The 13,690-nt window shown below is 40.1% G+C and overlaps 1 protein-coding gene across 1 annotated transcript; it reads left to right on the top strand.

The window, feature by feature from the left end:
• Window positions 1-182: 182 nt before the first annotated feature.
• On the top strand, window positions 183-12,387 carry stk17b (serine/threonine kinase 17b (apoptosis-inducing)). The gene is made up of 7 exons (XM_061841325.1): window positions 183-679; window positions 2,417-2,629; window positions 5,033-5,171; window positions 5,278-5,404; window positions 6,529-6,577; window positions 6,668-6,847; window positions 9,060-12,387. Exons 1-7 carry the CDS (start codon window positions 555-557, stop codon window positions 9,307-9,309), a joined length of 1,083 nt encoding a protein of 360 aa, XP_061697309.1. The 5' UTR covers window positions 183-554; the 3' UTR covers window positions 9,310-12,387.
• Window positions 12,388-13,690: the final 1,303 nt, after the last annotated feature.

Here is a 13,690-nt window from a genome sequence, read left to right as displayed (position 1 = left end):
CAGGCAATGAGAAACCGAGTTTTAAAGCTATTTGATTGCCAATTACAATTTTAACTCTTGAATAAGTTTAAACTTGTTTGCCTTGAAGTTGTTTTCCCCAAACATTTCCTTGTCTAAAATCCCAGCCCCAAAACACCAGTGCGCATGCGCGGACTTTCAAGCATGCGCGGTGGTGTGACGTGTCGAGAAAAGTGTCAAACAAGAAGGACGTTAAAAAAAAAGAATAGAAAATGACCGAAAACTCTTCCAAGAAGCGGAATGAAAGTTGTTCATTTGAGTAGTCTGCGACCGACTGGATGGGCTGATCAATGGAGGGATATGTTCTTCAACAAGTCTTTTATATACTAGCTCCTCCTCCTCCGTTAAGTTGAGGAAATCGAGTTTTAAACTCACATTTGATCGTCTAGCTAACAGCGGAAGCTAACTGGAGTAGCATGGAAGTTGCCGGCTGGAGGTGTTAGTTTTGTTTCGTCTATTTTAGCTTCCAATTTTACCTTCACATATTTCGTCTGGACTCGTTTCCTGGTTCTTTTTGGCTGCTTCTGCTGGTGGAGATGTCTCGCAGGCGGCTGGACAGTCGCAGCTGTCCCGCTGCCGCTGGGCTGCTGGCCGAAAGTCACACGCCTATCAGCTCGGAGCCTATGGACGCTGTGTTCGAAGTCACCGGGGAATTGGGAAGGTGAGTCGGCTTTATCGCAGGTTTTCAAATACTTTTTAAGGGGGGAATTAATCAAAAGGCCCCACCCCGAAGTTTAACGTAAATCAAGCAGAATTAGAATTTCTGCGTATGAGTATTAAAAAGTTGCCCGTTTAAAAAAAAAAAAAGTCCAAATGTTTTTAGAAAAATAAAATGTTTTTGAGAAGTTGTTCATGTGATATTACGAGATTGAAGTTGCATAGTTCATATAAAGTTTTAATTTCACCAAAAACAAGTTGTAATCTTACGAGAACAAAGATTTCCCCCCCTACAGTCGTAACATTGTTAAAATCAAAATATTGAGGGAAAACATATTCTAACAATTGAATTTCAAAAATACAACTTTATTGTACTACTATGTCTTTTACTCTGGAAAAAATCCCATTAATTTTCAAAAATTTGGACTATATTCTGATGAAATAGGTTTTTGTTCCTGTAATAATAATAATAATAATTATAATAGACTTAATCCAATGATGTCAGTTCCCCTTATCTCTTAGATTTTTAAATTTTGAATTGTGATAGGAAATGAAGAAAATATAATACATTTTAGGTGCAAACATCTTTATTAAAGCGAGATACAAAGTTTCATTTTACATCCACATCTCTGAGATTACTCCAGTGAAGAACATTTTGTACCATTTTAAAATATAAAACGGAGATTTTGTTTGGCCTGATTATTAGTACTCCCCTTTTCACAGTACGGTACAAGGTGATTTCATGTTACTGTAGTTCAAATCTAGGTCACTTTTACACTCTGTATTTGCATTGCAGCATCTTTGATAGGTAAACATGAACTTTGTCCAACCAGTTCTAGCAGTTTGCCTCATCTATGTTTAAGTTATTTCTGCAGTTATAAGTATGACATCATGACAACTTGATGGGAGTAGCTTCTGACCCACTTTACATGGATTAAGTCGCACATTTCCACCTATTATTAAAGTGGGAATTTCCCTTCAGGAGGGCCTGAAAATACTGGGAAAACTTTCCAATATTTGCAAACATGAATACCCAAGAGGTCCCAAAAATCAGTCGGTAGAAGCCCCCAGCAAATTAAAAAAATTGATTGGTTTCCACCCACACAGAGCTCTCTGGTTTTCATCTTCGTAACACCACGCGTGGAAATTTACACATTTTAGCAAGCATTTCAATCCTGACATAATTATTCCCAGTCTTAATTCAGTGGTTCCCCCCTAAAATGTTAAGACAAAATGTTTTTCACCCATTGGTTTTTATGTTGACGAGACAATGCACGAAAATTGCCCAACTTTGGAAAGCATATGCATCCTCGTAGTAATATATGTAGTTTAGTGTCTCAAACATGATTGTCAAAAACTCACTTGGTAGCAATCCCTTAAAAAGTTGAGAAAATACAGTTTTTCACCCATAAATCTGTTTTTGCATTTGGTTGGATGCCCTTTTTTTTTTGCAAGGGCATTTAAACGTGTAATTTAAGGGTCAACCACCAAAAACTCAGTAGCGCCTCCTGGAAAGTCATTAAAAAGAGTCCTCAGACACCAGTTTCACTGATCAACAATGGGTGGACGGACATCTGCTATAACAGGACACATGAAAAAACATTTTGGGTGCTTTGATAAACTACTCCTTGGGAATTTGCCCTAAAGAGCCTCAGTTGGAAGCAGTTATTCTAGACATATAAACAGAATTAATTGACTCATTATAAAAAAGCACACAACAACTACTTTCTCTTCCTTCAAGGGGCAAGTTTGCTGTGGTAAAGCGCTGTGTGGAGAAAGCCACAGGCAAAGTATTCGCTGCAAAGTTCCTACGAAAAAGGAGGCGCGGTCGTGACTGCCGGGCTGAGGTAGTCCATGAGATGGCAGTTCTTGAGACAGCCCGGAACAACCCACGGGTGGTCAACCTGCACGCCGCTTACGAGACGGATCACGACATCGTCCTTGTGCTAGAATAGTGAGTAACAATGAAAGGGAAGTTTGAAAATATTCAGTTCACATGAAGAAATCAGCCTTGTTTCCAGGCTTCATGCTGTTGCCATATACCAGTTACTGTCATCATAACCGAAACCGAGATTGCTTTGTAGGGCTTGAATACACACAGTTCTTGAGATGATGTTTGACTATGTGTGTTGAGTTTTCAACAACACACACACACACACACACACACCCTGTATGTACTTGTAGGAGGAAACAATATGGTCACACTCGCACAGCATAAACAAACAAAAAAAAAATGTATCCAAAGATAATGTAAAGAAAGTGTAACCTAGTGATTTGTTTCAGAGCTTTTCCAATGTTGAATCACATTACAGGTACTGTTGGGTTTGAGGAAATAGGCTTGCTTGTTTGTTTTATTTATTACACTTTTAACAAATTCCCAATTTCGTAGAAGTGATATTTTTGTGAAAATATTTGAAGGTTCTGGAGTTACCGCTCACTGTTCACCTTTTTATAGTCTCGCTGAAATCAGCCGATTCTGAGGGGGGCAGTACTTCCATCCATATTCTACCGCTTATCCAAGGTTGGGTCACGGGGGCAGTAGCTTTAGCAGGGATGCTCAGACTTCCCTTTCCTGAACCACTTCACCCATCTCTTCTGGGGGGATCTGGAGGTGTTCCCAGGCCAGCTAAGAGACCTAGTCTCTCCAGCGCGCCCTGGGTCGTATCCGGGATCTCTTTCCGGTGGGTCATGCCTGGAACACCTCACCAGGGAGGCATCCAAATCAGATGGCCCAGCCACCTCATCTGACTCCTCAATGCGGAGGAGCAGCGGTGATTGGGACACACAAACCCCTCGACCACAATAAAGTGACAGATTGGGGGGGGCAGTCCTATCTCATGTAAATTAGCAATTGTTTGAGTTACCAGATACAGGGAATGCAACCAGGCAACTGGCTACTGCTGGGGCAGTCTGTGAGGAAAAAGTGGACCATAAAGAAAAAGCATGTAATGGTATTTTCACTTGTAGTAGTTAAAGGTCCACTGTCATGATTTTTAGTATGTTATTAATGAAAAAACGGCAGCCGGTATGGACCCTGTCGTTTTTTTTTTTTACCACAAAACATGATTTTGAGACATATGGCCTTTTTTAATCTCCCGCCATGAAAATCCTCTCGAGGGATTTGTTTTCAAGAAGAAGCAGGAAGTGACGTACAGGCAAGTAGCACACTCAAGCAGTCTCATCTATTTATACTAGTTTTACCTCCGGCTTGTTGTATTGCTGGATGGATTCGCTCTTCATACTTTTCCAAAAGATCCGGTTCATCGTGAAAAATGGATTGCACAGGTGCAAAGGACGAGAGCTTCGTGGGTTCCAAATGACAGGAAGCTGTGTATACAGTGACTAAAAAAAAACGTAGTTGGAGGGGGGGTGTAATCTGTAAGTCAGGGGTGCTAAATGTGTCTGTGTGCATCGGAAGGCTTCCGTGCAGCAGCCGCTGAAGGACAACCTCCAAAAGCCTTGTGGATCGCCACCGGCCTTGTCGACCGGGGTGGCTCATCTCCGCGGCGGAAGTGAATCGGACTGGAAGGCAGTTTGGCCGTGGCATTGTCGTCGCTCGCCGCGTGGAGGTGGATCGGGCGAGGAGGTGGTTTGGTCGTGATCCGCATATCATCTAAATATGGCTCGAAGCAAATGGGTAATATTGCCCCGGTAACTTCACTCGGTTGTGAGATGTTCTCTTCTTCAAAAAGAGCTTCTGTGTCTGAAGGGGCGTATTCGTCTCCCACAGTAGGGGCCACAGCATGTTTTGAATTGCGAATGTCCGGGGTGACGTCTCGGACAGGATATGCAGCCAATATGAATGACACTTTCACAACTTTGTGCATGGATGACTCGCTCTCCCCTCATATTTGCCTATAGACATTGAAGTGATTGTTCTATGTAATTTTTCATTACAAAATCTATTTTAGAATGTTTATAGGGATGACACTTGGATTTTAACATCCCCCATAACCCTACTGTGGAGTTTTGCCTATGCAATAATCACTTTCGCTACCCTAACGACAAAGGTGGGAGCTGAGGATGTGATACTTTTTTTTTTAATCTTGAAAAAGTGACTGCATACAGAGAACCACATGCGCTTATAAAGACGATAGAAGCATTGTATTGTATTTTTGTTTTCGAATGCTTATTTTGTCATGATCATCACCCAGTGATCTTCACCCAGCCTGCCTGCCAAGTCATGGGAAGAGAAACTTTGATTATGGGCAGAAATATGTAAATTTACAGAACGTCGCAGATACATATTGGGATACAGGCAGGTCACAAAACAGTTGCTAATGTGATAGACTACGTACCCAAGTATTTGTATTCAAGAGATTATTAAGGCCATTTTCCATATGTCACTTTGTAAAAGCGCTGCAGGTGGAGAGATTTTTGACCACTGCGTGTCCGACGAGCTGCTGCCTGAGGCTCAGATCACCCGTCTGATTAAGCAAATGCTGGAAGGAGTTCACCATCTCCACCAGAGTAACCTGGTGCATTTGGACCTCAAGGTGGTCATCAGAATTGACTTTCAGCATAGGATTGAACTCTAAACATGGGACTAACCTTTCCTGTGCTTTTTGTTTTACAATGATGTTCACCATCTGTCTCACTCAGCCCCAGAATATTCTCCTCACGAGCCTCTCCCCTCCCGGGGACATAAAGATTGTAGACTTTGGCCTGGCACGCAGATTGGGTGCGGTTGGGGAGCTCAGAGAGATTCTTGGCACACCTGAGTATGTGGGTAAGCTCAAAAAACACAAGAGTTCACTGGCAGCAGCAGCTGTAAAAGTTACTTCCCATGCAGGAAACACCACTGTCGCAAAACATTTTGTATAGGAGACATCTTGCTATTTTTCTCATGATTTAAAACTGTTCCCAGGCTCTTTAGAAAAATTAAGACTTTCTGACAGACGGTCATCTTGCTTATCAAAGCCAATCAAAAACCCTTTATTGTCATTATATGCTGTGCATACAACGAAATGATGAGTGTTTCTCCACAAGGTGCAATAAAATACGATAAAAATCGAAGAACATCTTAGGTTAAAACAATAAACAATTGATAAAACATCAGGGCAGAGTTGTTGCTAAAGTAAATAAATGCACAAAAGTGCAGTTGCAAAATACTACATTACATTGTTATGTTCAGTGGTTTGAGTTCAAGGAGTGTATGGCTCTGGGGATAAAAGGTTATTCTGGTTGGAATGGCCGCTTTAGCCAACAGACAGAAATTTGAAAATCTGATGCGTTCTGAAAGAAGTTGTGCATTTTTTGCATCTGGGGGAATGTTTTTATGTGATATCGCCTATGGAAAATTTGGTTTTAAAAAATGCCTTCAAATTAAGGCAAATGAGTGTTACTTGATTTCTTTCATAACAGGATGTATGAAAACATTCTAAGAAGCCACGCCTGAAATTAAACAGTTATTTTGTTTCAAAGCAGCCATTTTAGGCACATTTCATGCCTCTAACTTTGTGAGAAAGTTTTGAGAAAAAAAAATCTGCCCCAGATTCCACTTTCACCATTTGAGACATTTAGGGCAACATGTCTTATCATAACAGGATGCACAGCAAAGTCTCAAGGAGCTATGTCTAAAATTACACAGGAAGTTGGCTATTTTGGTTTAAAGTAGACATTTTAGGCAAAATTCCATGGCTCCAACTTGGTTAGAAACTTTGACGAAAAATCAGCCCCCAATACTTTTTTTTTTTTCCCCACTGATCAACAAAAAAATTGGGTTGTCATGTCTATAATAACAAGGAATACAAAAAAAACTAAACGGGAAGTAAGCCTCTTATTTTGAGCATGGATTTTGGGCATATTTCAGGAGTCTTATCGTACTGTTGATGAACTTTTTTTTCCACTCAGCACCAGAAATCCTGAATTATGAGCCCATCACAACTTCAACGGACCTTTGGTAAGTGAAAACATCCAATAATTTTACTGTGATTTCTGTTCTTCACTTATTTTAATGTGCTGTGTGATTTTATTTAATTTTTTTCCTCAGGAGCGTGGGGGTCATCGCCTACATGCTCGTGACGGGCGAGTCTCCGTTTGCTGGTGATGATAAGCAGGAGACGTACCTGAATGTGTCTCAGGTCAACGTGGACTACAGCCGGGAGGCCTTCTCCAGAGTTTCTGAGCTGGCAGTAGACTTCATCCGCAAGCTGCTGGTCAAAGCACCCGAGTGAGTCACAACAGGGTGTGTGAGCTCAGTCCCCAGAATAGAAGTCATTGTTTTGGAATGAAGTTTTAGTCGTGAGCATAATGACATCTGCCCTTAGGGCGCACTAACATTTTGTTTTAGCGCACCTTGTTTCTTATTTTTTTTTTTTTTTAATTATTAAAGAGGTCACCTGCCAACAACTCTTTGCTTTCTCCGTAACCATACAGTTTGCGAGTCTTTTTTCTCATCTCAGAATGAGCTTGAAAGTAATAGCTGCATCTTCTCATCTCCACTTTCCAGTCAGCCTTTTTTTTTTTTTTTAAATTCTTGTACAAACCTTGTTTGAATGACTTCTGGCCATACTCTCAATTTAGAAGCTTTACTTTGGTTTCAGAATAAGAACAAAATTAGATCTCTTTGGAAGCTGCTAAACATGCACTAAAGCAGGGCTCAGAAACCTTTTTAAGGCTGAGGACTACTTCGTGAGCACCGATTTTACTATGTGTGCTACATGACCTGTTTGGGGCAAATTTCAGAGTCAGTTCATTAAACGTACATAAAATATTTTTGTTTTAATTTATTGTAGTAAATGACATTCCAGGTATTTTAAAATTTTAATTCACGTAAGCAAGTCAGATTCAGAATTTAAAGCACAAATAATAGTAATAATTTGTGGCCTACGGTATCTTTAGAACATACCTCGGGGGCACCTTATATGGTCCTCGCAGGCTCCCATTCGCCTGCGGGCACCGCGTTGGTGAACCCTGCTCTATAGGGTTTAAGTCGGGAGACTGACTTGGCTAATCAAGTTTTCACTAAACCTGGTAGAATTCCTTTGTTGGTGTGGGTCATTATCTTGCTTATAAATATCTTCTATATGCTGGTTGCTTGGGGGGAGGCTTACTTCCTTCAGTGTCCTCTTCAGCAGGTACAATATATGCTCAGTGGGGTTCAAGTCTGGAGATGGAATCAGCCAATCTTAACGTTGGTTAACTTTTTTTTGTTTTGGTAGAGTTTTTTAGGGTCATTATGCTGCGACTTGTTTTTGGGAGGTCATCCTTTCAGTTGACTCTTTAACTGGTAAATGCCCCTCAGTATAGTTTAAGTATGGTGATTGACCACAATCTTCCACGTCTTGTTCCCCTAAATATTTTGTTGCTCATTTCGGAGGGGTTCTTCCTTTACTCTCCTCTGTAGAAGGTAAATATACATGCTTTATAGGTTTTACATCTGGAGATTGACTTGGCCAGTCCAAAACCCTCCACTTCTTGCCCCATTTTTTTGTGCTGTTTTGGGTCATTATCTTGGTGCTTGTTTTGGAGCTGGGTTGGGTGGGCTGACCCTATTAAGTCTCCTTTTTAGCAGGAACAGAGTTTAAGACTAGCGTGGATTTCACAGACGCCTGTGTATGTTTGGCATTATGAGCTCGAGATGTAACAATCACAATGTTGCAAAATTAAAAGTGCCTCGATAACATTGTGGTCTTGTCTCAGTATAAATTAATGAGCGGTAGTGTTTGAAATTTAGTTTGGTGCAGCTATATGCAGCCCCCCTCTTAGCCAGGCTATAACATCCCGACTACAGCGCTCCACTTCCTTAATAATCGTATAAAAGGCACTCAATTGGATCTGTAACCCGTGTGGATACACCCACGTGACCAAAAGACTGCGGTCGGAGGATTGCAAAAACAGTTATGCCCCGAATTCTTTCTAATGCTACAACGTAACAGCTATGCTGATCAGAGCTTCGCAATTGATTGTTCCCACCAGGCTCTGTCCCATCCACTTGCCAAAGCCGCAGGCTGCCTCAACCCCTCCCTTTCGAAGAGATGATGCATGTAATTGTTTGAGCATATTGTTAAAAGCAGCACTCTTTAATGGGCTACTAGTGATTGTTTAGGTCAAGCCAAAAATTGTGGTTGTAAGAACATCACATGGGAAGAGACAAACAATTCCGACTCCCCATGAAAAAAGAAAATCAAACAATCTTCCGCCAATACATTGCAGTATTTCCAAAATGAAATATTGAAATATGTGCACTCCATACCAATACAGATATCAATTCAAATAAACATCTTAGTTTCTTTTATTTCTAGGACATTCCAAATAGTTCCACTGACTATGGGCAATGTTTGTGCTACAGCTCTGATTGATTTTCCTATCTTTGCTTGTTTTTCACCCAAGTCTCTGGTTTACAAATTGGTTACACCGTAACGAGTGAATGTTGCCAACAGGGACCGTCCCAGCGCTGCGGAGTGCATAAGCCATCCATGGCTTTGGCAGCAGCAGCAGTTGTATGCAAACCCTGAGCCAGCTTCCACCCGCGGCCCCCGAGAGCGAAACCTCGGCAGCAAGTGGCCGGCACCTCCGCCCGAAGACCCCGAGGACAAGGAGAACTTCCTGGAGTCGTCCTCGCTGCCGCATTCCCAAGCCAAACGCTTTCGGTTGGACGAGGAGGCGGTTCATGGAGACGGTGACTTGTGAAAAGAAAAAGGAAATAGTTTTTAAATTAGTTTTAAGACCACTAGGCGATTTATTTATACTCCACTTAATTTGTTAATTGTGAGATTAACACAAGCCAAAGATAATCATTTTATTGATCCACCGTCGTTGGCTTTTGTGATTCTATTTGTCCCCATTGTGTCGAACTGGAACCGTTATTAGAACTGCAGGATGATGGCTATATTTTATGGGAATCAATGTAGTACATTCAAGCTAGCTGCTTTGCCGAAACGGGATACACACATACTGAATTTTTTAACACTTTTTTTTTTCAATTGTGTTGCCTGATACAGGTATTCTCACTCTTCTTATAGTGTATGGCATACGTACACACAACAATATTTGTCCAAGTACCAAATGTTCCATGAGAGGCACTGCGGTGCCGAATTTGGTGTTGACAACCTGATCGTAAATATTGAACAAGTTTTAACAGTTATGATTGTGGGCCCTGGTTGTTTTCTGAGCAGATTGGGATGGAAAAAACACCGAAGCATATTATCCTCTGCTTGGGGTGGGTTTAGAGCCATACAATTTTATCACAACTGAGGGACTAATATTCATCCAGATAATCGTTATTTGTAATCCCCTTTACAATTGTGACTGTTTTATGAACAGATCACAGATGAAAAGTCCATCTTGACATACCCAACACCACGAGGATAATCGTTCAGAGACATCCAACAATCGGGCCTTCGCTTACTTTGATTGGAAGGCAGGTAAATGCTCAAATTTTGGTTCTGTTTGTCTGTACACCAATCAAGATGTTGAAAATTGGTTGAGCGCACACAACATTTTGCGATCGGGAATTCTGAACATTTAACATTTACCATAGTGACTGATTTCTGAGCAAATCAGGGAGGATGACTTGCTCTCAACACACACCACACTAATGGATAATTGTTTAGACATTCGATAATTGGCCCTCTGCTGACTGATTTCGATCGCAAGGGGAAAAAATTGCTTAAATTTGGCTCGATTGTGTGTATGAGAGTGAGGCATGCTTAAGATTTTAAAAAATGGTTGACAACACACAAGGATTTGTGATTGTGAATTTTGAACGTTTAATATTTACAATTGTGACCATTTTCCAAGCTGATTGGGGAGGAAAAAAAATGTCCTATTACCTACCCGCACACCACAGGATAATTGTTCAGAGGTATTCAATAAATGGGCCTTTAATGTCAAGGGAGGGGAAATGGTCGCATTTGGCCCGATTGTCAGTATATGTGTACCCTGCTTTCATTGCTGTATATACAGTACATAGAGATTTCACATTTAATAGTGTGATCTGAAATACAACCTTTGCGAGCACAAAAGCACATTCCTGATTTTCCTTCTGATTCACGTTTTGAACATTTAAATTTAAATTTAGCTCAGGGGTTTTACAAGAAAAGTATATTTTAATTGTTCCAGTTTAGGCCTTTATATATACTCAGTGTTAATCTGATTCTCAGGTGATCAAACAAGTTAATTGTGTCTTCTCGACTCATAACGCCACCATTGTTATTGTTTGTATGCCTGAGCTTGCTGTAAAAGTGCATACTGCTATGGATGCTCAAACAAGTTCCTCTCTTGTCCGCCTTCAGAAAAGGGAACCATTATGTAGCACTTAACTTCCTCATGAACAGAGTTGTTTATGCATTCACGCTTTTTTTATATTGAAAGCTCTTTATGTACGAATAGAAAAGGAAAAAAAATACACTGCTCCCTTTTTATTCCTAATATCATACCTATTGTTTTTATTTATGTGCTGGATTTGTACTTTATATTATTTTTATGTAATTTTCGGGAAAGATGAGTTGATAAAAGGTTTTAGGTGTGTGGAATTGCTGGAGAGTGGTTAGAAATTCAGGATATTGAGAAGGTAGAAAGAAGGGCCGTCTTTTTTTAATGTGGTCAAACTGGACGTGATGTTGGTTTTTCGTTGGAAGTATACCGTTGAGGTTAAAGGTATGTGGGTGTGGAAAAGCATTTGCAAGAGATAGCTGAATGCTAGGGGGCCTTGGTATAGCGTGAAATAGAATTTCTCTAATTTCTCTGCATTGTTGTCTTTTTGTTGTTATCATTCATACTGTCATTGACCTTTATGTGGAGCGGCCACGTTCTAATCTGTATGTCATCTGGAAGAACTGGAATGCCACTCTGAGAGGGCAAAATCCAACCGGTTTTCTCCAGATAGTTGACACAAGTCTATATTGTCACTCTTCTAGTCATGCTGGACCTAAGGGGGGAAAAAAAGGAAAAAAAACTGCCTTTCAAGAAATAAGCTTCAATGTCTTTAAACCTTGGGAATTTAAGGAGACATGCAAAAAAAAGAAAAAGAAGCATTAGCCTAATAGCATAATTGTACGTCATTTTTAACTTAGTCACAGCATTGACAAAAATACCAATGCACTTGCACTATGTTGTTTTTTCTCTGAAATTGTGAGTTGGAAACTAGAATCTTGAATTAATTTTTTTTTGGGGGGGGGGTTTAAAAAATAATTGAGAAATTATGCTACTAGGCTAACAAAAATGTAATTTAAAGCATTTCCAAGGTGTCTAAACATGGATGGCAATTTATTGACAAAATTTCTCTTGAGAATCACAAATTATAGAACCCTTCACTGCATTTACGCCTTTAGCCTGGTTTAGGGGTGGCGATTCCGTCACACTAAAGGCTCTCATTACTATGATGACTCGGGGAGCAGGAAGGGCATTGCGACAATGCTAGCAGGTTTTCGACTGAAGAGAGTGAAGAAAAACACAAGCGCCCATTAAAACAACAAAAGCATGGCGTGTATTTTTACTGGTGGAGGCGGCACTTAATTAGCAAGCAACCAAATTACACTTGGTGTAGCGGATCTGTGCCCATAGCACATGTTTTTCTCAAGTTCTCAACCGACTACAATGACAATTTCACTGCACTCTTGTGAGTGCTGCTAATAGTCTTGCTAACACTGCAGCTCTGCTTAGTGGCTTTAACATGAAACATTTCAGTCAATTTAATTCTGTCGTGTGACAGATCCTCCCCCTGCTTAACCGCTGAGTTGTGGTCACAGAAACTTTATATGGGGGGGCGGTATAATGTAATTTAGCAGCAGTTAGGTCAGATTGCGTCAAAATCGGAACAACTCGCTCCAAGACACCTTTCAGAAAATAAGGTAAAATGGTTGTACAAAATCTATTAAAAAGCAGTTTTACAATGTATCCTCTTTAAATTTCACTTTTCTGCTGTTTTTCTGATACCTCACACACAATTGACAAGTGTCTTGAAATGATTGTCAGCTAAATGGATGGCTTTCTCAGTATATATATTTTTTTCCCAAGACTTGACAACTGGTGTGAAGCGCAGAAAAGGCGGGCAAACTTGTTTCACACTCTGCTGAATGATGAAACACTTGAATGTGTAGACAGTGTTGCACTTAACTGTTGGTGTTGTGCCATACTGATGTTCGTCATCCTCACAATACCCAAGCTGAGGTGTGAGTAGACGAAAACCTGCTTGCAGCACAAGTGCGTCTCGAGAGATGTTTATTTTGTACCGTTTCTAATTTAACGTATGAGCAATATGATTGCGATCATTTGAGAAAACAAGCTATTATATTTTGATCAAGCAGACACAGGATGATTATTAAGGCATAAGAGTGCAAAAATGCTCATTAAAGATTGTAGTAAATATGTGACTCCTTTGTTCGATGTGGTTGATTTTTGCTTTGAAGATGTTTTTAAAAATGTTCAGTCGGTGACATGGCGTACCTAACCATAAAATAAAGTTTTTAAAAAAACTGTATTTGATGCAAGTATTAGAATCACTTGAATGCTTTTCAGACCATAAATGATGTTTTTGTGAAAATTGGAAAATCCAAGAAACAAAATGAATCAATTTTATGGGTCAGTTTGACCAGCAACATGAGGAAGGTTAACCATAAAAAGAAAACAACCACAGTGACTATTGGAAAATCACAGAAATTAATTGGTGTAACTGTTTATGGGTCAATTTGGCGTGCAACATAACCCAAGTTGGCCATTATTTTATTTTATTATTATTATTTTTTTAATCATGAAAGGCCAAATTGGAATTTTGCAGACCAGTAACAGTTTTGCATTGGAAGTTATGGGTCAGTTCCACCAACATAACAGGTGGCTTCATGTTTTTTTCCATGTTGGAAAAATACCACCAATCATTTTAAGAAAAATTTGGACAATTAGAAAATCCCAGTTAACATTTTAGGGGTTACTTTCACTACAGTTGTCCATACAAATGATAAAACGAATGGCCACAGAGTATTGGAAAATGACGGGCATAAATTCACTAAGTTTTACATTCAATGTTATGGGTCAGTTGGACCCACAATGTAACCAGCGAGTTAACTTATTTTTT

Source organism: Syngnathoides biaculeatus, chromosome 14 (genome assembly GCF_019802595.1).
Source record: "Syngnathoides biaculeatus isolate LvHL_M chromosome 14, ASM1980259v1, whole genome shotgun sequence".
NCBI classification, from domain to species: Eukaryota; Metazoa; Chordata; class Actinopteri; order Syngnathiformes; family Syngnathidae; genus Syngnathoides; species Syngnathoides biaculeatus.
This window is presented reverse-complemented; position numbering and strand designations above follow the sequence as displayed.